At 47.9% G+C, this 23,963-nt stretch overlaps 1 protein-coding gene across 1 annotated transcript in view; it reads right to left on the reverse strand.

Annotated features, from left to right (window-relative positions):
* The window catches only part of LOC120993430 (uroplakin-3b-like), an 82,440-nt gene extending 62,747 nt beyond the window's left edge, over positions 1-19,693 (reverse strand). The window contains exon 1 of the mRNA XM_040421939.1: positions 19,506-19,693. Coding sequence (XP_040277873.1) covers positions 19,506-19,563 — 58 coding nt within the window. The 5' untranslated portion in view covers positions 19,564-19,693. The remainder of the gene's footprint in view (positions 1-19,505) is intronic.
* Positions 19,694-23,963: the final 4,270 nt, after the last annotated feature.

Consider the following 23,963-nt stretch of genomic DNA (forward strand, 5'->3'; position numbering starts at 1 on the left):
GTTCAGTCCGCCCCACCGCAGTGACAGAAAAAAAAATTTCACTGCAAAAACACCGTAAAATCGCTGCGGCGTTATAAAAAGATCACTTTTGAGGGGCATGGCGAGTTCATAGAAGATTTTTATTTTTTTTGTCACAAGTTAGCGGAAATTGATTTATTTATTATTTATTTTTTTCTTACAAAGTCTCATATTCCACTAACTTGTGACAAAAAATAAAATCTCACATGAACTCACCATACCCCTCACGGAATCCAAATGCGTAAAAATTTTTAGACATTTATAGTCCAGACTTCTTCTCACGCTTTAGGGCCCCTAAAATGCCAGGGCAGTATAAATACCCCACAAGTGACCCCATTTTGGAAAGAAGACACCCCAAGGTATTTCGTGAGGGGCATGGCGAGTTCATGTAAAATTTTATTTTTTGTCACAAGTTAGTGGAATATGAGACTTTGTAAGAGAAAAAAATAATAATAATAATTTTCCGCTAACTTGTGCCAAAAAAAATATATTCTAGGAACTCGCCATGCCCCTAACGGAATACCTTGGGGTGTCTTCTTTCCAAAATGGGGTCACTTGTGGAGTATTTATACTGCCCTGGCACTTTAGGGGACCTAAAGCGTGAGAAGTAGTTTGGAATCCAAATGCGTAAAAAATGCCCTGTGAAATCGTAAAGATTCTCATTGGAATTTGGGCCCCTTTGCGCACCTAGGCTGCAAAAAAGTGTCACAAATGTGGTATCACCGTACTCAGGAGAAGTAGGGCAATGTGTTTTGGGGTGTATTTTTACATATAAATCACAGAAAAAATGCACCAAACGGAAACAGATATGCCACTGACTATTCTGGCTAGTCATAAATGCAGATATTAAAAGCTGAGACTTTTGCCAATATATTCCTGTCAGGAAAATATCGGAGCCCATCATGCACCACGTCACGGTCACTCAGCATGGCAAGGGGTCCTACCACTAAGCTACCTATGGTGTGAACAAGGTCTGAAGGTGATGTAATCCAGCTCACAGCCAAGCTTCCACACAACCGCATAGCAGGACAACTAATGCAATGTGAACAAAACAAGACTGTAAGCCACACCCATATCAGACCATGTGATGGAGGTTACCAGGTGCAAAAGAGTGTTTGAATGCCAGGTAAAGGCACATACACTACATATAAAACAAGACACAAACACAGAAATATAGTGGCAAATCTGGGGGAGCTGCTCAACCCCTAACACTGTAGCGTGTTTTTCATTGGGGGGGCAGCCCCACCGCATGTGGACTGCAGCAAACAACTATCCCCATAGGTAGCTTAGTGGTAGGACCCCTTGCCATGCTGAGTGACCATGACGTGGTGCATGATGGGCTCCGATATTTTCCTGACAGGGATATATTGGCAAAAGTCTCAGCTTTTAATATCTGCATTTATGACTAGCCAGTATAGTCAGTGGCATATCCGTTTGGTGCATTTTTTCTGTGATTTATATGATTATATTTTCATCCGCACAATGCTCCGTTTTGTGTAGGATGCCTTTGTGGTGCATGTGGACCACGCCGACATCCTCCACCGTATGCATTTTTTTGCTGGGGATAGTCGTTTGCAGCGGTGCACATGCGGTGGGGCTGCTCCCCCAATGAAAAACACGCTACAGTGTTAGGGGTTGAGCAGCTCCCCCAGATTTGCCACTATATTTCTGTGTTTGTGTCTTGTTTTATATGTAGTGTATGTGCCTTCACCTGGCATTCAAACACTCTCTTTTGCACCTGGTAACCTCCATCACATGGTCTGATATGGGTGTGGCTTACAGTCTTGCTTTGTTCACATTGCATTAGTTGTCCTGCTATGCGGTTGTATGGAAGCTTGGCTGTGAGCTGGATTACATCACCTTCAGACCTTGTTCACACCATAGTTAGCTTAGTGGTAGGACCCCTTGCCATGCTGAGTGACCGTGACGTGGTGCATGATGGGCTCCGATATTTTCTTGACAGGAATATATTGGCAAAAGTCTCAGCTTTTAATATCTGCATTTATGACTAGCCAGTATAGTCAGTGGCATATCCGTTTGGTGCATTTTTTCTGTGATTTATATGATTATATTTTCATCCGCACAATGCTCCGTTTTGTGTAGGATGCCTTTGTGGTGCATGTGGACCACGCCGACATCCTCCACCGTATGCATTTTTTTGCTGGGGATAATCGTTTGCTGCGGTCCACATGCGGTGGGGCTGCTCCCCCAATGAAAAACACGCTACAGTGTTAGGGGTTGAGCAGCTCCCCCAGATTTGCCACTATATTTCTGTGTTTGTGTGTATTTTTACATATACCCATGCTGGGTGAGAGGAATATCTCTGTAAATTGACAACTTTGTATAATTTTTTTTTAAAAAGTTGTCATTTACAGAGATATTTCTCTCACCCAGCATGGGTATATGTAAAAATACACCCCAAAACACATTGCCCTACTTCTCCTGAGTACGGCGATACCACATGTGTGACACTTTTTTGCAGCCTAGATGCGTAAAGGGCCGAAATTCCAACGAGTACCTTTAGGCTTTACAGGGATGCTCACAATTTAGCCTTGCCCAAAACGCCAGAACAGTAAACACACCCCACAAATGACCCTATTTCGGAAAGAAGACACCCCAAGGTATTCGCTGAGGGGCATATTGAGTCCATGAAAGATTGAACTTTTTGTCACAAGTTAGCAGAAAGGGAGACTTTGTGAGAAAAAAAATAAAATAAAAAATTTCCGCTAACTTGTGCCAAAAAAAAAAAACTTCTATGAACTCGCCATGCCCCTGACGGAATACCTTGGGGTGTCTTCTTTCCAAAATGGGGTCACATGTGGGGTATTAATACTGCCCTGGCATTTTAGGGGCCCTAAAGCGTGAGAAGAAGTCTGGAATCCAAATGTCTAAAAATGCCCTCCTAAAAGGAATTTGGGCCTCTTTGCGCACCTAGGCTGCAAAAAAGTGTCACACATGTGGTATCGCCGTACTCAGGAGAAGTAGTGCAATGCGTTTTGGGGTGTCTTTTTACATATACCATGCTGGGTGAGAGAAATATCTCTCTAAAATTACAACTTTGTATAAAAAAATGGGAAAAGTTGACTTTTACTGAGATATTTCTCTCACCCAGCATGGGTATATGTAAAAAGACACCCCAAAACACATTGCCCAACTTCTCCTGAGTACGGCGATACCACATGTGTGACACTTTTTTGCAGCCTAGGTGGGCAAAGGGGCCCAAATTCTAAAGAGCACCTTTAGGATTTCACAAGACAGTTTTTACACATTTGAATTTTCAAACTACTTCTCACGCATTAGGGCCCCTAAAATGCCAGGCAATATTACTACCCCACAAGTGACCCCATTTTGGAAAGAAGACACCCCAAGGTATTTCGTGATGGGCATAGTGAGTTCATGGAAGTTTTTATTTTTTGTCACAAGTTAGTGGAATATGAGACTTTGTAAGAAAAAAAAAATATCATCATTTTCCACTAACTTGTGACAAAAAATAAAAAGTTCTATGAACTCGCTATCCCCATTAGCGAATACCTTAGGGTGTCTACTTTCTGAAATGGGGTCATTTGTGGGGTTTTTCTACTGTCTGGGCATTGTAGAACCTCAGGAAACATGACAGGTGCTCAGAAAGGTGCTGACAGGTGCTTCAAAATGCGGAAATTCACATTTTTGTACCATAAATATACACTTATTGCATTTTTTTTTATCAAAGACATGTAGAACAATAAATTTAGAGAAAAATTTATATAGAAATGTATTTAAAAAAAAAAAATGACAACTGAAAGTGAATAATGTCTTTTTTTTGCAAAGATTTCGGTAAATTTCGATTAATAACAAAAAAAGTAAAAATGTCAGCAGCAATGAAATACCACCAAATGAAAGCTCTATTAGTGAGAAGAAAAGGAGGTAAAATTCATTTGGGTGGTAAGTTGTATGACCGAGCAATAAACCGTGAAAGTAGTGTAGTGCAGAATTGTAAAAAGTGGTCTGGTCATTAAGGGTGTTTAAGCTAGGGGAGCTGAGGTGGTTAAACTGCATGTATTATAGATGAAATACATTACACAGAGCATGCTACAGAGCGTATACACTGCGTGCAGAGTTATTAGGCAAATGAGTATTTTGACCACATCATCCTCTTTATGCATGTTGTCTTACTCCAAGCTGTATAGGCTCGAAAGCCTACTACCAATTAAGCATATTAGGTGATGTGCATCTCTGTAATGAGAAGGGGTGTGGTCTAATGACATCAACACCTTATATTAGGTGTGCATAATTATTAGGCAACTTCCTTTCCTTTGGCAAAATGGGTCAAAAGAAGGACTTGACAGGCTCAGAAAAGTCAAAAATAGTGAGATATCTTGCAGAGGGATGCAGCACTCTTAAAATTGCAAAGCTTCTGAAGCGTGATCATCGAACAATCAAGCGTTTCATTCAAAATAGTCAACAGGGTCGCAAGAAGCGTGTGGAAAAACCAAGGCGCAAAATAACTGCCCATGAACTGAGAAAAGTCAAGCGTGCAGCTGCCAAGATGCCACTTGCCACCAGTTTGGCCATATTTCAGAGCTGCAACATCACTGGAGTGCCCAGAAGCACAAGGTGTGCAATACTCACAGACATGGCCAAGGTAAGAAAGGCTGAAAGACGACCACCACTGAACAAGACACACAAGCTGAAACGTCAAGACTGGGCCAAGAAATATCTCAAGACTGATTTTTCTAAGGTTTTATGGACTGATGAAATGAGAGTGAGTCTTGATGGGCCAGATGGATGGGCCCGTGGCTGGATTGGTAAAGGGCAGAGAGCTCCAGTCCGACTCAGACGCCAGCAAGGTGGAGGTGGAGTACTGGTTTGGGCTGGTATCATCAAAGATGAGCTTGTGGGGCCTTTTCGGGTTGAGGATGGAGTCAAGCTCAACTCCCAGTCCTACTGCCAGTTTCTGGAAGACACCTTCTTCAAGCAGTGGTACAGGAAGAAGTCTGCATCCTTCAAGAAAAACATGATTTTCATGCAGGACAATGCTCCATCACACGCGTCCAAGTACTCCACAGCGTGGCTGGCAAGAAAGGGTATAAAAGAAGAAAATCTAATGACATGGCCTCCTTGTTCACCTGATCTGAACCCCATTGAGGACCTGTGGTCCATCATCAAATGTGAGATTTACAAGGAGGGAAAACAGTACACCTCTCTGAACAGTGTCTGGGAGGCTGTGGTTGCTGCTGCACGCAATGTTGATGGTGAACAGATCAAAACACTGACAGAATCCATGGATGGCAGGCTTTTGAGTGTCCTTGCAAAGAAAGGTGGCTATATTGGTCACTGATTTGTTTTTGTTTTGTTTTTGAATGTCAGAAATGTATATTTGTGAATGTTGAGATGTTATATTGGTTTCACTGGTAAAAAAAAAAAATTGAAATGGGTATATATTTGTTTTTTGTTAAGTTGCCTAATAATTATGCACAGTAATAGTCACCTGCACACACAGATATCCCCCTAAAATAGCTAAAACTAAAAACAAACTAAAAACTACTTCCAAAAATATTCAGCTTTGATATTAATGAGTTTTTTGGGTTCATTGAGAACATGGTTGTTGTTCAATAATAAAATTAATCCTCAAAAATACAACTTGCCTAATAATTCTGCACTCCCTGTATATATGTGAATCAATTCTTATGTGCCTACTTTTATTTTTTACTGTGTTTTAGTCCCTCAGGTCTACTCACAGATATGTGCCCCCTCACAGTAGATATCCCAAAATATGTGCCCCCTCACAGTAGATATCCCAAAATATGTGCTCCCTCACAGTAGATATGCCAAAATATCTGCCCCATCATGTCATGGTCTTACCTTCTTGCTGTTCTCCTTCGTTTGACATGTGCTGGCGGCCATCTTGGTTTCTGGGTTTCTTGTAGCCTTCCACCCTGCGGCTCCTCCTTCCCACTGGGAGGAGCTGGATGCCTAGCTCATATATATAGGAGGTCTGTGGCTTCAGTTCCTTGCTTGGTCCTCCTGTGTTCACATGCTTCTAAGACTGCTGCTGCTTCTGGTTCCTGATCCTGGTTTCGTCTGACTACCCTGCTGGTTCCTGATCCTGGTTTCGTCTGACTACCCTGCTGGTTCCTGATCCTGGCTTCGTCTGACTACCCTGCTGGTTCCTGATCCTGGCTTCGTCTGACTACCCTTCTGGTTCCTGATCTCTGGCCTCTCTAAGACTCTGCTTCGGTTTCACCATTCGTTTGGACTTTTGCTTTACAGCTTTATTTTCAATAAAGCCTTCTTATTTTCACTTATCTCTTGTTGTACGTCTGGTTCATGGTTCCGTGACATTAGGACCAAGCCATGAGTTCTGACGGTACAGGGCCATCCTCGCTACCCATGCTGGTTGCCAGACTTGATCAGCAGGATCACCTGTTGGGTCGGTTCGCTGTGGCGTTGCAAACCCTGCTTGAACGCACGGCTCATTTCGCTCCCGTTGCCGATGGGTCGGTTGTCGCTCCTACTGCCGCTCCGGTTGTTGCGCCAGAGTCTACCCCGACACCTGTTGTTGCGCCTGCGGTGTTTCGGGGTATGACCGGTTCTGCCCCTCTTCCACAGCGCTTTGGGGGAGAGCCAACTCAGTGCCGAGGTTTCCTTAACCAGGTGGGCATTTATTTCGAGTTGCTGCCACATGCCTTTCCTACTGAGAGATCAAAGGTGGGCTTCTTGATCTCGCTGCTCTCGGACAAGGCCTTGGCCTGGGCCAGCCCTTTATGGGAGAACAACAATCCGGTGGTTGCCGAGTTTTCCGGTTTTGTTGCTTCTCTTCGGAAGGTATTCGATGTGCCGGCTCGTGCTGCCTCTGCTGCGAAGCTCCTTATGTCCATCAGACAGGGTTCACGATCCGTAGCTGAATACGCCATTGAGTTTCGTACCCTGGCAGCAGAGGTGGGCTGGAATAATGAGGCTCTGGTCGCTGCTTTCTCTCATGGTCTCTCGGATGCCTTGAAGGATGAGGTTGCAGCTAAGGACCTACCAGTGGAGCTCGAGTCTCTTATTTCTTTCCTGATTTTGATTGACACCAGACTCAGGGAGAGACCTTCCTTTAAGGAGAGCCTGCGGAGGTCTTCTAACAGATTGGCGCCTACGTTTGCTGTCCCACCCGTGCCTCCCTCTCCTCCCACGCCTCCTGGGGATGACTTGTCTGGGGGTGAACCCATGCAGCTGGTGTTTGCTCGCCTGTCCGAGGGGGAGAGGGTACTCCGGAGACGCGAGGATCGATGCATGTACTGTGGTCTCGGTGGGCATTTTCGGTTGACATGTCCGAACCGTCCGGGAAACGCTCGTACCTGAGATCCTGTCGGGGGCAGATCTTGGGTGGAGTCTCCTCGTCCCCGGTTTCCCGTGTTGACAAACCACTGATCACTGTTGTCCTCTCCTGGGTCGGGGGCTCGGTGACGACCCAGGCGTTGGTGGACTCTGGTGCTGGTGGTTTGTTCATTGATAGTGTGTTCGCTGCCGCCAATTCCATTCCTCTGCAGGCTCGAGGTTCCCCACTGGCTCTTGAGGCGATAGACGGCAGACCCCTTCTGTCGTCACACGTGACTCATGAGACCCTTCCAGTGGGGATAGCCATTGGTGCCGTTCACAGAGAGTCGGTCCATCTCCAGGTTATTTCGTCTCCACACTACTCGGTGGTCTTGGGGTACCCCTGGCTCCAGAAGCATAATCCGACTTTCGATTGGAGATCGGCCGAGATCCTCTCGTGGTCACCGCAGTGTGGGGCTAGTTGCATCCATGGGTCTGTCAAGTTGCTGTGTACTTCCTCGGACTCTCTGTTGCCTCCTGAATACGAGGAGTACCGGGATGTATTCGATAAGGTGCGCGCGGTTGCCCTACCTCCGCACCGCCCATACGATTGTGCCATAGAGTTACAACCTGGTGCCGTTCCTCCTCGTGGCAAAGTCTATCCACTGTCGGTAGCGGAGAATGAGGCCATGGAGGAGTACGTGAGGGAGGCGCTTTCACGCGGACACATTCGCAAATCCTCGTCCCCGGCAGGGGCTGGATTTTTCTTTGTGAAAAAGAAGGGCGGTGAGTTGGGGCCTTGCATCGATTACAGGGGTCTCAATCGCATCACGATCAAGAACGCTTACCCGATACCCTTGATTTCCGAGCTGTTCGATCGCCTTAAAGGGGCCACGGTCTTTACCAAACTCGACCTGAGGGCGGCATATAACCTGGTAAGGATCAAGGCGGGCGATGAGTGGAAGACCGCGTTTAACACCAGGACCGGTCATTATGAATCCTTGGTTATGCCCTTTGGGTTGTGCAATGCGCCCGCAGTCTTTCAGGAATTCATCAACGATGTTTTCCGTGACCTGTTGCAGCAGTGTGTGGTGGTCTATTTGGATGACATCTTGGTATATTCTGAATCCATGGAGGCCCACATTCTGGATGTCAGACGAGTGTTGCAACGGTTACGAGAGAACAAGCTGTTCGGTAAGCTTGAGAAATGCGAATTTCACCGATCCCAGGTAACCTTCTTAGGTTACATCATTTCTGCTGAGGGGTTCTCCATGGATCCTGAGAAGGTTTCGGCTGTCTTACAGTGGCCCCAGCCCAGTGGTCTTCGTTCCCTGCAGCGCTGTTTGGGCTTCGCCAATTATTATCGGAAGTTCATCAGGGACTTTTCCATGCTGGCCAAGCCTCTCACGGATCTGACCAGGAAGGGCAGTAATTCCCAGGTCTGGCCGCTCGAGGCCATCCGAGCTTTTGAGGCCCTAAAGTCCGCTTTTGTGTCGGCTCCGATTCTGTCGCATCCCAACCCTGGGTTGCCCTTTGTCCTCGAGGTGGACGCGTCTGAGACGGGAGTAGGCGCCCTTCTGTCTCAGCGTAGAACACCAGAGGGTCCTCTGCTTCCTTGTGGGTTTTACTCCCGGAAACTGTCTTCCGCGGAGTGCAACTATCAGATTGGTGACAGGGAGTTATTGGCCATCGTGCAGGCCCTTAAAGAATGGAGGCACTTGCTCGAGGGTTTGGTGGTTCCGGTTCTCATCCTGACGGACCATAAGAATCTGACCTACCTTTCTGAGGCCAAGAGATTGACACCACGTCAGGCCAGATGGGCTCTGTTCTTGTCACGTTTTAATTACGTGGTCTCCTACCTACCCGGTTCCAAGAACATCAGGGCGGATGCCCTATCACGGCAGTACTCCGAGCTGTCCAGGGAGGAGTCGATTCCGACTTCGGTCAAACCTCCGAATCAGATCCTGGCCGCCATTCGCACCAGCCTGACCTCTCCCCTGGGTGAGCAGATTTTGGCGGCTCAATCTGGTGCTCCCTCTGGGAGACCCAACGGCAGATGTTTTGTGCCTGAGGAGTTGCGCACTCGGTTGTTGCGAACCTACCATAACTCCAAGACCGCGGGGCATCCTGGAAAGAATCAGCTGTCCTGGGCTGTTTCACGTCTGTTCTGGTGGCCTTCCCTACGTTCCGACATCGCCGCATATGTAGCGGCATGCTCCGTTTGTGCCCAGAGTAAGTCCCCTCGGCACCTTCCGTTGGGCCTTCTGCAACCCATAGCCACCGGGGAGCGCCCATGGTCACACCTGGGGATGGATTTCATTGTGGACCTCCCTGCATCCCGAGGCCATACGGTCATTCTCATGATTGTGGATCGGTTTTCCAAAATGTGCCACTGTGTTCCTCTCAAGAAGTTACCCTCTGCACAAGAGTTGGCCACGATTTTTGCCAGGGAGGTCTTCCGGTTGCACGGTTTGCCCAAGGAGATTGTGTCGGATCGGGGGAGTCAGTTTGTGTCCAGGTTCTGGCGCGCCTTTTGCTCCCAGTTGGGGATTCATCTCTCCTTCTCCTCGGCCTACCACCCTCAGTCCAATGGGGCCGCAGAACGATCCAATCAGGCCTTGGAGCAATTCCTTCGTTGCTATGTCTCCGATCACCAAGACAATTGGGTTGACCTTCTGCCTTGGGCTGAGTTTGCCAGGAACACGGCGGTGAACTCTTCCTCTGGGACGTCTCCCTTCATGGCCAATTATGGGTTCCAACCTGCCGTGTTACCGGAGGTATTCTCTCCCCAGGATATTCCGGCGGTGGAGGATCACCTTTCCGTCCTACGTGCTTCTTGGGTACAGATCCAGAAGTCCCTTGAGGCCTCTGCGCAGCGCCAGAGACTCCAGGCTGATCGCAGACGAGCGCCTGCTCCTTCCTACCAGGTCGGAGACCGTGTATGGTTGTCCACCCGCAACCTCAACCTTCGAGTGCCCACTCCCAAGCTGGCGCCTCGCTTTGTTGGCCCCTTCCGAGTGCTTCGCAGGGTAAACCCGGTAGCCTATGCCCTTGCGCTTCCTCCTGGCATGCGGATCTCTAACGTGTTTCATGTCTCCCTGTTGAAGCCACTGGTGTGTAATCGTTTCACTTCCTCGGTTCCTCGGCCTCGTCCGGTCCGAGTGGGCAATCATGAGGAGTATGAGGTGAGCAATATCCTGGACTCACGCCTGGTCCGCGGTCGGGTGCAGTTTTTGGTCCATTGGCATGGTTATGGTCCAGAGGAGCGTTCCTGGGTTCCCTCCGCAGATGTCCATGCTCCTGCCTTGCTCCGAGCCTTCCACGCACGCTTCCCTCAGAAACCGTTTTTTGCTCCGCGGAGGAGGGGCCCTTGAGGGGGAGGTACTGTCATGGTCTTACCTTCTTGCTGTTCTCCTTCGTTTGACATGTGCTGGCGGCCATCTTGGTTTCTGGGTTTCTTGTAGCCTTCCACCCTGCGGCTCCTCCTTCCCACTGGGAGGAGCTGGATGCCTAGCTCATATATATAGGAGGTCTGTGGCTTCAGTTCCTTGCTTGGTCCTCCTGTGTTCACATGCTTCTAAGACTGCTGCTGCTTCTGGTTCCTGATCCTGGTTTCGTCTGACTACCCTGCTGGTTCCTGATCCTGGTTTCGTCTGACTACCCTGCTGGTTCCTGATCCTGGCTTCGTCTGACTACCCTGCTGGTTCCTGATCCTGGCTTCGTCTGACTACCCTTCTGGTTCCTGATCTCTGGCCTCTCTAAGACTCTGCTTCGGTTTCACCATTCGTTTGGACTTTTGCTTTACAGCTTTATTTTCAATAAAGCCTTCTTATTTTCACTTATCTCTTGTTGTACGTCTGGTTCATGGTTCCGTGACATTAGGACCAAGCCATGAGTTCTGACGGTACAGGGCCATCCTCGCTACCCATGCTGGTTGCCAGACTTGATCAGCAGGATCACCTGTTGGGTCGGTTCGCTGTGGCGTTGCAAACCCTGCTTGAACGCACGGCTCATTTCGCTCCCGTTGCCGATGGGTCGGTTGTCGCTCCTACTGCCGCTCCGGTTGTTGCGCCAGAGTCTACCCCGACACCTGTTGTTGCGCCTGCGGTGTTTCGGGGTATGACCGGTTCTGCCCCTCTTCCACAGCGCTTTGGGGGAGAGCCAACTCAGTGCCGAGGTTTCCTTAACCAGGTGGGCATTTATTTCGAGTTGCTGCCACATGCCTTTCCTACTGAGAGATCAAAGGTGGGCTTCTTGATCTCGCTGCTCTCGGACAAGGCCTTGGCCTGGGCCAGCCCTTTATGGGAGAACAACAATCCGGTGGTTGCCGAGTTTTCCGGTTTTGTTGCTTCTCTTCGGAAGGTATTCGATGTGCCGGCTCGTGCTGCCTCTGCTGCGAAGCTCCTTATGTCCATCAGACAGGGTTCACGATCCGTAGCTGAATACGCCATTGAGTTTCGTACCCTGGCAGCAGAGGTGGGCTGGAATAATGAGGCTCTGGTCGCTGCTTTCTCTCATGGTCTCTCGGATGCCTTGAAGGATGAGGTTGCAGCTAAGGACCTACCAGTGGAGCTCGAGTCTCTTATTTCTTTCCTGATTTTGATTGACACCAGACTCAGGGAGAGACCTTCCTTTAAGGAGAGCCTGCGGAGGTCTTCTAACAGATTGGCGCCTACGTTTGCTGTCCCACCCGTGCCTCCCTCTCCTCCCACGCCTCCTGGGGATGACTTGTCTGGGGGTGAACCCATGCAGCTGGTGTTTGCTCGCCTGTCCGAGGGGGAGAGGGTACTCCGGAGACGCGAGGATCGATGCATGTACTGTGGTCTCGGTGGGCATTTTCGGTTGACATGTCCGAACCGTCCGGGAAACGCTCGTACCTGAGATCCTGTCGGGGGCAGATCTTGGGTGGAGTCTCCTCGTCCCCGGTTTCCCGTGTTGACAAACCACTGATCACTGTTGTCCTCTCCTGGGTCGGGGGCTCGGTGACGACCCAGGCGTTGGTGGACTCTGGTGCTGGTGGTTTGTTCATTGATAGTGTGTTCGCTGCCGCCAATTCCATTCCTCTGCAGGCTCGAGGTTCCCCACTGGCTCTTGAGGCGATAGACGGCAGACCCCTTCTGTCGTCACACGTGACTCATGAGACCCTTCCAGTGGGGATAGCCATTGGTGCCGTTCACAGAGAGTCGGTCCATCTCCAGGTTATTTCGTCTCCACACTACTCGGTGGTCTTGGGGTACCCCTGGCTCCAGAAGCATAATCCGACTTTCGATTGGAGATCGGCCGAGATCCTCTCGTGGTCACCGCAGTGTGGGGCTAGTTGCATCCATGGGTCTGTCAAGTTGCTGTGTACTTCCTCGGACTCTCTGTTGCCTCCTGAATACGAGGAGTACCGGGATGTATTCGATAAGGTGCGCGCGGTTGCCCTACCTCCGCACCGCCCATACGATTGTGCCATAGAGTTACAACCTGGTGCCGTTCCTCCTCGTGGCAAAGTCTATCCACTGTCGGTAGCGGAGAATGAGGCCATGGAGGAGTACGTGAGGGAGGCGCTTTCACGCGGACACATTCGCAAATCCTCGTCCCCGGCAGGGGCTGGATTTTTCTTTGTGAAAAAGAAGGGCGGTGAGTTGAGGCCTTGCATCGATTACAGGGGTCTCAATCGCATCACGATCAAGAACGCTTACCCGATACCCTTGATTTCCGAGCTGTTCGATCGCCTTAAAGGGGCCACGGTCTTTACCAAACTCGACCTGAGGGCGGCATATAACCTGGTAAGGATCAAGGCGGGCGATGAGTGGAAGACCGCGTTTAACACCAGGACCGGTCATTATGAATCCTTGGTTATGCCCTTTGGGTTGTGCAATGCGCCCGCAGTCTTTCAGGAATTCATCAACGATGTTTTCCGTGACCTGTTGCAGCAGTGTGTGGTGGTCTATTTGGATGACATCTTGGTATATTCTGAATCCATGGAGGCCCACATTCTGGATGTCAGACGAGTGTTGCAACGGTTACGAGAGAACAAGCTGTTCGGTAAGCTTGAGAAATGCGAATTTCACCGATCCCAGGTAACCTTCTTAGGTTACATCATTTCCGCTGAGGGGTTCTCCATGGATCCTGAGAAGGTTTCGGCTGTCTTACAGTGGCCCCAGCCCAGTGGTCTTCGTTCCCTGCAGCGCTGTTTGGGCTTCGCCAATTATTATCGGAAGTTCATCAGGGACTTTTCCATGCTGGCCAAGCCTCTCACGGATCTGACCAGGAAGGGCAGTAATTCCCAGGTCTGGCCGCTCGAGGCCATCCGAGCTTTTGAGGCCCTAAAGTCCGCTTTTGTGTCGGCTCCGATTCTGTCGCATCCCAACCCTGGGTTGCCCTTTGTCCTCGAGGTGGACGCGTCTGAGACGGGAGTAGGCGCCCTTCTGTCTCAGCGTAGAACACCAGAGGGTCCTCTGCTTCCTTGTGGGTTTTACTCCCGGAAACTGTCTTCCGCGGAGTGCAACTATCAGATTGGTGACAGGGAGTTATTGGCCATCGTGCAGGCCCTTAAAGAATGGAGGCACTTGCTCGAGGGTTTGGTGGTTCCGGTTCTCATCCTGACGGACCATAAGAATCTGACCTACCTTTCTGAGGCCAAGAGATTGACACCACGTCAGGCCAGATGGGCTCTGTTCTTGTCACGTTTTAATTACGTGGTCTCCTACCTACCCGGTTCCAAGAACATCAGGGCGGATGCCCTATCACGGCAGTACTCCGAGCTGTCCAGGGAGGAGTCGATTCCGACTTCGGTCAAACCTCCGAATCAGATCCTGGCCGCCATTCGCACCAGCCTGACCTCTCCCCTGGGTGAGCAGATTTTGGCGGCTCAATCTGGTGCTCCCTCTGGGAGACCCAACGGCAGATGTTTTGTGCCTGAGGAGTTGCGCACTCGGTTGTTGCGAACCTACCATAACTCCAAGACCGCGGGGCATCCTGGAAAGAATCAGCTGTCCTGGGCTGTTTCACGTCTGTTCTGGTGGCCTTCCCTACGTTCCGACATCGCCGCATATGTAGCGGCATGCTCCGTTTGTGCCCAGAGTAAGTCCCCTCGGCACCTTCCGTTGGGCCTTCTGCAACCCATAGCCACCGGGGAGCGCCCATGGTCACACCTGGGGATGGATTTCATTGTGGACCTCCCTGCATCCCGAGGCCATACGGTCATTCTCATGATTGTGGATCGGTTTTCCAAAATGTGCCACTGTGTTCCTCTCAAGAAGTTACCCTCTGCACAAGAGTTGGCCACGATTTTTGCCAGGGAGGTCTTCCGGTTGCACGGTTTGCCCAAGGAGATTGTGTCGGATCGGGGGAGTCAGTTTGTGTCCAGGTTCTGGCGCGCCTTTTGCTCCCAGTTGGGGATTCATCTCTCCTTCTCCTCGGCCTACCACCCTCAGTCCAATGGGGCCGCAGAACGATCCAATCAGGCCTTGGAGCAATTCCTTCGTTGCTATGTCTCCGATCACCAAGACAATTGGGTTGACCTTCTGCCTTGGGCTGAGTTTGCCAGGAACACGGCGGTGAACTCTTCCTCTGGGACGTCTCCCTTCATGGCCAATTATGGGTTCCAACCTGCCGTGTTACCGGAGGTATTCTCTCCCCAGGATATTCCGGCGGTGGAGGATCACCTTTCCGTCCTACGTGCTTCTTGGGTACAGATCCAGAAGTCCCTTGAGGCCTCTGCGCAGCGCCAGAGACTCCAGGCTGATCGCAGACGAGCGCCTGCTCCTTCCTACCAGGTCGGAGACCGTGTATGGTTGTCCACCCGCAACCTCAACCTTCGAGTGCCCACTCCCAAGCTGGCGCCTCGCTTTGTTGGCCCCTTCCGAGTGCTTCGCAGGGTAAACCCGGTAGCCTATGCCCTTGCGCTTCCTCCTGGCATGCGGATCTCTAACGTGTTTCATGTCTCCCTGTTGAAGCCACTGGTGTGTAATCGTTTCACTTCCTCGGTTCCTCGGCCTCGTCCGGTCCGAGTGGGCAATCATGAGGAGTATGAGGTGAGCAATATCCTGGACTCACGCCTGGTCCGCGGTCGGGTGCAGTTTTTGGTCCATTGGCATGGTTATGGTCCAGAGGAGCGTTCCTGGGTTCCCTCCGCAGATGTCCATGCTCCTGCCTTGCTCCGAGCCTTCCACGCACGCTTCCCTCAGAAACCGTTTTTTGCTCCGCGGAGGAGGGGCCCTTGAGGGGGAGGTACTGTCATGGTCTTACCTTCTTGCTGTTCTCCTTCGTTTGACATGTGCTGGCGGCCATCTTGGTTTCTGGGTTTCTTGTAGCCTTCCACCCTGCGGCTCCTCCTTCCCACTGGGAGGAGCTGGATGCCTAGCTCATATATATAGGAGGTCTGTGGCTTCAGTTCCTTGCTTGGTCCTCCTGTGTTCACATGCTTCTAAGACTGCTGCTGCTTCTGGTTCCTGATCCTGGTTTCGTCTGACTACCCTGCTGGTTCCTGATCCTGGCTTCGTCTGACTACCCTGCTGGTTCCTGATCCTGGCTTCGTCTGACTACCCTGCTGGTTCCTGATCCTGGTTTCGTCTGACTACCCTGCTGGTTCCTGATCCTGGCTTCGTCTGACTACCCTGCTGGTTCCTGATCCTGGCTTCGTCTGACTACCCTTCTGGTTCCTGATCTCTGGCCTCTCTAAGACTCTGCTTCGGTTTCACCATTTGTTTGGACTTTTGCTTTACAGCTTTATTTTCAATAAAGCCTTCTTATTTTCACTTATCTCTTGTTGTACGTCTGGTTCATGGTTCCGTGACACATCACAGTAGATATGCCAAGATATGTTCCCCCCTCACAGTAGATATGCCAAGATATGTGCCCCCCTCACAGTAGATATGCCAAGATATGTGCCCCCCTCACAGTAGATATCCCACAATATGTGCCCCCCTCACAGTAGATATGCAAAGATGTGTGCCCTTTCACAGTAGATATGCCAAGTTATGTGCCCTCTTACGGTGGATATGCCAAGATATGTGCCCAGTGCTCCCTTCATAGTGGTTATGCCCAGATGTGCCCCCTTCACAGGAAGTAAAAAAGACAATCAATAAATCCTCCTCGCCTCAGTCACCTGACTCCTCCCATGATCAGCACCCACATTGTGCTGCTGCTGCTGCTGTGGAGTGCTGGTGGCTCAATGGTGGAGCGGGGAGAAAATAGTTCCCTGCTTCAGTGGTGTGCCTATGATGTTTGGCACCTGGGGGGGGGGGTCTTTTCTCTGGCACCCCCAATACGTTAAAAAAAAAATTGTACCCCCCCCACAGTAGTATTGGCCTCATTGTACAACCTTCACAGTAGTTTTGTACAGATGTGTGCCCCCTCACAGTAGTTATGCTCTCTCTGTGCCCCTTTCACAGTTGTAATGCCCTATCTGTGCCCCCTTCACAGTAATAATCCCCATTGTGCCCCCTTCACATTAATAATCCCCATTGTGCCCCCTTCATAGTAATAATCCCCATTATGCCCCCTTCATAGTAATAATCCCCATTGTGCCCTCTGTGCGCCCTTCATTGTAGTAAGCCCCTGGCTCTGCGCCCCCTCCATAGTAGAAATCCTCATTGTGCCCCCTTCACATTAGTAATGCCCTCTGTGCCCCCTCCATAGTAATAAAGTCCTCTGTGCCCCCTCCAGAGTAGCAATGCCCTCTGTGCCCCCTCCATAGTAATATAGTCCTCTGTGCCCCCTCCATAGTAATAAAGTCCTCTGTGCCCCCTCCATAGTAATAAAGTCCTCTGTGCCTCCTCCAGAGTAGTAATGCCCTCTGTGCCCCCTCCATAGTAATAAAGACCTCTGTGCTCCCTCCATTTGTAATAAAGTCCTTTGTGCCCCCTCCATAGTAATAAAGACCTCTGTGCCCTCGCCATAATAATAAAGTCCTCTGTGCCCCCTCCATAGTAATAAAGTCCTCTGTGCCCCCTCCATAGTAATAAAGTCCTCTGTGCCTCCTCCAGAGTAGTAATGCCCTCTGTGCCCCCTCCATAGTAATAAAGACCTCTGTGCTCCCTCCATTTGTAATAAAGTCCTTTGTGCCCCCTCCATAGTAATAAAGACCTCTGTGTCCTCTCCATAGTAATAAAGTCCTCTGTGCCTCCTCCATAGTAATAAAGTTCTCTGTGCCCCCTCCAGAGTAGTAATGCCCTCTGTGCCCCCTCCATAATAATAAAAACCTCTGTGCCCCCTCCATGGTAATAAAGTCCTCTGTGCCCCCTCCATGGTAATAAAGTCCTCTGTGCCCCTCCATAGTAATAAAGTCCTCTGTACCCCCTTCATAGTAATAAAGTCCTCTGTGCCCCCTCCATAGTAATAAAGTCCTCTGTGCCTCCTCCATAGTAATAAAGTCCTCTGTGCCCCCTCTCTATTAAAAACAAAAAAACATAGTAACTACTCACCTTGTCCCGTTCCTGAAGCTCACAGTCCTCTCTTTCCTGCAGCCACAGATCGCTCTGCAGCACTGTGTGGGCGGGGATTATGCAGATTTCTGGGCTGCAGGCTCTGCCCACACAGGCTGGCAGCGCGATCTGTGCCTGCAGGCTGAAAGGTGGAGCGGGGAGAAGTCTTTCTTCTTCACCATTCTGTGCGCCACCGGCCTGAAGGAGGGGAGGAGCGTGGGGAGCTGAGCGGTGAATGACAGGACCACAGCTCCCTGCGCTTCAGCAATGAGCGCTTCCATCTGTATTGATGGAAATGCTCATTGCTTCTGGCCTCTGGCAACTGTGCTGTGGGCCCCGCAGGAGCTGTGGGCCCCGGCACTTGCCCGGGTATCCCGGGTGCCGACGCCAGCCTTTGAGACAACCCCTTACAGGTGAAGAAGTCTGGTTGGTGAGACAAATTGTTTCCCTCATCCCTATTTGGGAACCTCACTTTTTTTGTAGATCAGGGTTTAGGTACCTATTGCTCTTTATAATCAGTGCTCCCATACAGCGTTGTGTATAGGAGTACAAACTACACCACGGTAAAGCCTGGCATAGATGGGCTATTTCAGGCTTTAGTAGAGTGGGCACAAGTAGGAATGCAATGTCTTATGTTAGCTCCTGCCCTGTGCTCACTCCTCTCTGCCAATAGCTAATTATTTTTTTCTTTGCATTGTCATATCCTGACCCCCATAACTTTTTTTTTTTATATTTATATCTACGGAGTTGTGTGAGGGTTCATTTTTTTCAGGATGATTTATAGTTTTTATTGATACCATTTTGAAGTATGTATAATTTTTTAAAGAGAAAAAGTTATTAATAAGTTAATAGTTTTTGCATGATAAGGTTGTAAAAAAAATATATTTCATGATTTGCAGTTATATGTAGTGACATTAACATTTTATAGGGGAAGCATAAGGTTAAGGGAGTTCTTCCACCATAAGCACTAATTGACATCATCATTATATCAATACACTGAAATAAATTAAAAACCATTGAAAACATAACTGATGAAGGAGGTAGGTCTGAACCTGGGTGCTAACCATAATTCCATAATTACACAATTGCACAAACAGTACAATACAAAGCCTGGAATGACCAGAATCAATGGAAAACAGTGGGAAAGTAAGGTAAACCCCAGGAGATCACATAGTTACCAACCAGTTAGACATAATGGCAGAGACCTCCACCTCAGACCCCAATGTGTGCTCGCCCCATGGTTTCTTCCGGGGCTGCTGCTAGTATGACTAACACTAGTTGGTAGCTCTTTATTCTTCTGGCTTGTACGTGTCTCACTTTTCCACTGTGGGGTATTGATGTTGGTAATTCCATTTTTTTTTTTTATCATTGTATTATACTGTTTAGGTAATTGTACTTATGAATTAGTACCAGGTTTAGTTCTCTATCAGTTATATTTTTAATGATTTTTACCTTGTAGCAATGTCTGATCAGCGGTGGTTCAACGGCTAAGAACCTCAACAAAGCTAAATCTGAGGGGTTGAAGCTTTTTGTTGGGATAAGCTTGTGAAATAAATAGTATCTGTACACCATTTTCTACAAATGTACATTATTTCTGCACAAAGTTCTTAATGACTTTTGAGCCTTTATAGTAAGAACAGAACAACAGACAGGCTGTTGTAAAGCAACCTATGACTGATAAACATACAGGGAAGATGTAAGGAATTCCAAAAATGATTATATATTGGAGTAGTTATTGTGCAAGCAGGACACCTCTATAATAGTGATGTTCCCCAAAAGTTAACCCTAAAGTCTTACCTTCAGTTACAGCCATAGACACAACCAGAAGCAGGCCCAGTTTAACATGTTGATACATTGCTCGACTTCTTCAGGTTTTCATCTGAACTTCTGATGTTCTGATTTTCTATGAATGCGTGAAAGCAAATCATTCTTGCCAGAAATACGGCAAGTCCCCTAAGAACTGTGACATTTCGAACCAGCCCTGGTTCTCCCCTAAGGCAAACAACATTGATTTATGAAATAACATTCTTTAGATTTTGTATTGAGCTGCTTATCACCTAAGAGACAAACGTGTTAAACCTGTTTACATGCAAATAGAACCAGAGTGTTAACTTCTCCCTGTACAAAATATTATTTAGTGATAGTCACAAATTAATAGACAAAGTCACATTTTACGCAGGTTTAGATTCCTAAAATGCCTGCTTTCATAAGGAAGTACAGTTCATAATGAGATAGTCAGTGACTAAATATTGGGGCAGGTTTTAGCATTCATCGCATTTTTTTAAGGTCTTCCCCCATTATATTGTCACCTATTCAAATGTATAATTTCACTAGCAGGAGCCAATGCTGGAACAGGGCAGCTTTAGAGGAATTAAATCTTTATCCCAGAGGGCTTCCAAAAACAGGTGAGAAGAGAGAATAAAGAAAAACTCATTTGAATGAAAAGAGTGATCTTTTCTCTTGTTCCCTCTTTGGAGACGCATTCCCAGATCTGCCTACTGCTGCCTAGCCAGATCAGCAGGCAATATACTGTGCATGGGGGCCTCTCAATTGTTTTCCAGTGGCAGATGTTGGGAGACTTATGGGCTTTTGTAGTTCAAAATGCCTAATTATTTTGTTCTTTTGTGGAGAAATATTGTGGCCAAAAGAGTATGGCTTTCTTCCCGATTGGAATACATGCACTCTTGGGCAGTGATGTCGGTGTGTGATGGGGTGGTTGAGAGTAGTTGTTGGCCGACAGCTATCTCATGTGTATGACCAGCCTGTGACTCTAGAATATTGGTTAAATAACATAAACCGTTTAGACTATTTGAGTTTAAATAGACCCCATACTTTCAACAAATTTGTCATCAATCAATAGTAGAAGCGATTATAACAAACTTTTTATGTATCTGTTTTATAGAAAAAAAAGTCTCTTTCTCCATTAATGAGCCACTTTTTCTCACTGCCTCCTGAGCTGATCATTCACCCTCAATTCATAGCTATACGGGGAGTGCAGAATTATTAGGCAAATGAGTATTTTGACCACATCATCCTCTTTATGCATGTTGTCTTACTCCAAGCTGTATAGGCTCGAAAGCCTACTACCAATTAAGCATATTAGGTGATGTGCATCTCTGTAATGAGAAGGGGTGTGGTCTAATGACATCAACACCCTATATTAGGTGTGCATAATTATTAGGCAAAATGGGTCAAAAGAAGGACTTGACAGGCTCAGAAAAGTCAAAAATAGTGAGATATCTTGCAGAGGGATGCAGCACTCTTAAAATTGCAAAGCTTCTGAAGCGTGATCATCGAACAATCAAGCGTTTCATTCAAAATAGTCAACAGGGTCGCAAGAAGCGTGTGGAAAAACCAAGGCGCAAAATAACTGCCCATGAACTGAGAAAAGTCAAGCGTGCAGCTGCCAAGATGCCACTTGCCACCAGTTTGGCCATATTTCAGAGCTGCAACATCACTGGAGTGCCCAAAAGCACAAGGTGTGCAATACTCAGAGACATGGCCAAGGTAAGAAAGGCTGAAAGACGACCACCACTGAACAAGACACACAAGCTGAAACGTCAAGACTGGGCCAAGAAATATCTCAAGACTGATTTTTCTAAGGTTTTATGGACTGATGAAATGAGAGTGAGTCTTGATGGGCCAGATGGATGGGCCCGTGGCTGGATTGGTAATGGGCAGAGAGCTCCAGTCCGACTCAGACGCCAGCAAGGTGGAGGTGGAGTACTGGTTTGGGCTGGTATCATCAAAGATGAGCTTGTGGGGCCTTTTCGGGTTGAGGATGGAGTCAAGCTCAACTCCCAGTCCTACTGCCAGTTTCTGGTAGACACCTTCTTCAAGCAGTGGTACAGGAAGAAGTCTGCATCCTTCAAGAAAAACATGATTTTCATGCAGGACAATGCTCCATCACACGCGTCCAAGTACTCCACAGCGTGGCTGGCAAGAAAGGGTATAAAAGAAGAAAATCTAATGACATGGCCTCCTTGTTCACCTGATCTGAACCCCATTGAGAACCTGTGGTCCATCATCAAATGTGAGATTTTAAAGGAGGGAAAACAGTACACCTCTCTGAACAGTGTCTGGGAGGCTGTGGTTGCTGCTGCATGCAATGTTGATGGTGAACAGATCAAAACACTGACAGAATCCATGGATGGCAGGCTTTTGAGTGTCCTTGCAAAGAAAGGTGGCTATATTGGTCACTGATTTGTTTTTGTTTTTTAAAAAGTCAGAAATGTATATTTGTGAATGTTGAGATGTTATATTGGTTTCACTGGTAAAAATAAATAATTGAAATGGGTATATATTTGTTTTTTGTTAAGTTGCCTAATAATTATGCACAGTAATAGTCACCTGCACACACAGATATCCCCCTAAAATAGCTAAAACTAAAAACAAAGTAAAAACTACTTCCAAAAATATTCAGCTTTGATATTAATGAGTTTTTTGGGATGAGCTTTGGGTCATGTTAAAGAGGACCTTTCATCAGAATCAAGTATGTAAACTGAATATACATACATGGAGAGCGGCGCCCAGGGACCCCCCTGCACTTACTATTATCCCCGGGCGCCGCTCCGTTCTCCGGTGATAACCTCCGGTAAAGTCATAGTTAGGCTCCACCCATTTGAGCCTGCCGGCGTCTCCTTCTCCTATGCTGTAGCGCTGGCCAATCGCAGCGCTCAGCTCTTAGCCATGCTATGAGCTGAGCGCTGCGATTGGCCAGCGCTACAGCATAGGAGAAAGAGACGCCGGCAGGCTCAAATGGGTGGAGCCTAACTATGACTTTACCGGAAGCTATCACCGGAGAACGGAGCGGCGCCCGGGGATAATAGTAAGTGCAGGGGGGTCCCTGGGCGCCGCTCTCCATGTATGTATATTCAGTTTACATACTTGATTCTGATGAAAGGTCCTCTTTAAATGCTGCCTATCAAAGTCTAAGGAGAGTAGGGGGGAGGAGTGAGCTCTGGATGCACAGCTTCTAGTGAGGTTCTATCTTACTCTAATGCTGGATTCACAGCAACACTGCTCATGACTGCGGTACAATTTGTCCCATGCTACTGCTCCTTCTGAGGGTATACTACAGATAGATTGGGGATCAGGATTTCCCCTTCTCCTCTCTGTGTGTATAGTGTATAAGAGATATTACAGATCGTTTGCACTCCCTAACTCAGGAAAAACAGAAAATTAGAGATGGAACTTGAGGGGAAACTTGTGATAAATACAGACTACAAGTCATATAATAATCATACAGTATATAGTGTAATTCCTCATGTAAACCCATAATAGCTTATTGTTAGTTACCAATCGGTATGCTTTAAGCCACCAATAATTTTTGAAATAACATTTGTAATACTTTTTCTGTTCCTTCTATTTTAGGTCCCCTGACAGCAGTGTGTGTACAGGGCTTTACACACATTGTGTAAGATGACAAGGTTGATGATAATGTCTGTGCCTGCACATGGCTGGTTTGTTTTGCGTGAAGTCACAATTTTTGTATGTACAATGGAGCAATCACCAACTTTTGAGAATGTGAAATTAAATTCCTATTCCTAATTTTTAGGCAAATAATACATACACTATGTTCTAAAATCAGTGTCAAGCTGGGGTGGTTTGGGCCCAACAGAGGAATTGACTTGAATAGCTCACCCTTCATCTATTCTAGACTTATTTTTCCTTGTAGTATCATGGATTCAAAGCTCTCCTGTCTTGTGCTGCTAAAATATTTTATAACTCAGTAAACCCTATAAAACCACAGAATGCCAGCAATATGTTATAGGCTGAATATAAACATCAGTCAACTGCTCTGAGCTTTTCAGAGAGACTGAAGGCTAACAGTACTCGAGTTAGGTTCGAGTGTGGATCTGCTGTGCCTCTTGGAACAGATTTGGCTTAGGGCTACTCTTAAAGGCCCCCTCGCCCCTCTATTCATCCTTTAACAGGAATCTGGACTTCTCTACAAGGGAACCGCCAGCCTACTACCTCTTGGAATAGTCTGTGGTCAATTGACCGTTGACCCATGGTGTACTGTCTTATCTTCACTAACTATTGCATAGTTTGTTAATGTGTGTGTTCATATGTGTGCCTTCAGCACCATCTAGTGACCTTTAGCTGTAAGTGCATCTTCTGCCTTGTTAAACTATACATATTCATTAGGTCACCTGACTTCCTGCTCACAGTGCTTTGTGGGAAAGAGACAGGCACCTTCTTCCTTTTTCCCTTCACCTCATGGAAGGAGCAGCTGCACATTGTGTGTCTCTT

Source organism: Bufo bufo, chromosome 3 (genome assembly GCF_905171765.1).
Source record: "Bufo bufo chromosome 3, aBufBuf1.1, whole genome shotgun sequence".
Taxonomy (NCBI): Eukaryota; Metazoa; Chordata; class Amphibia; order Anura; family Bufonidae; genus Bufo; species Bufo bufo.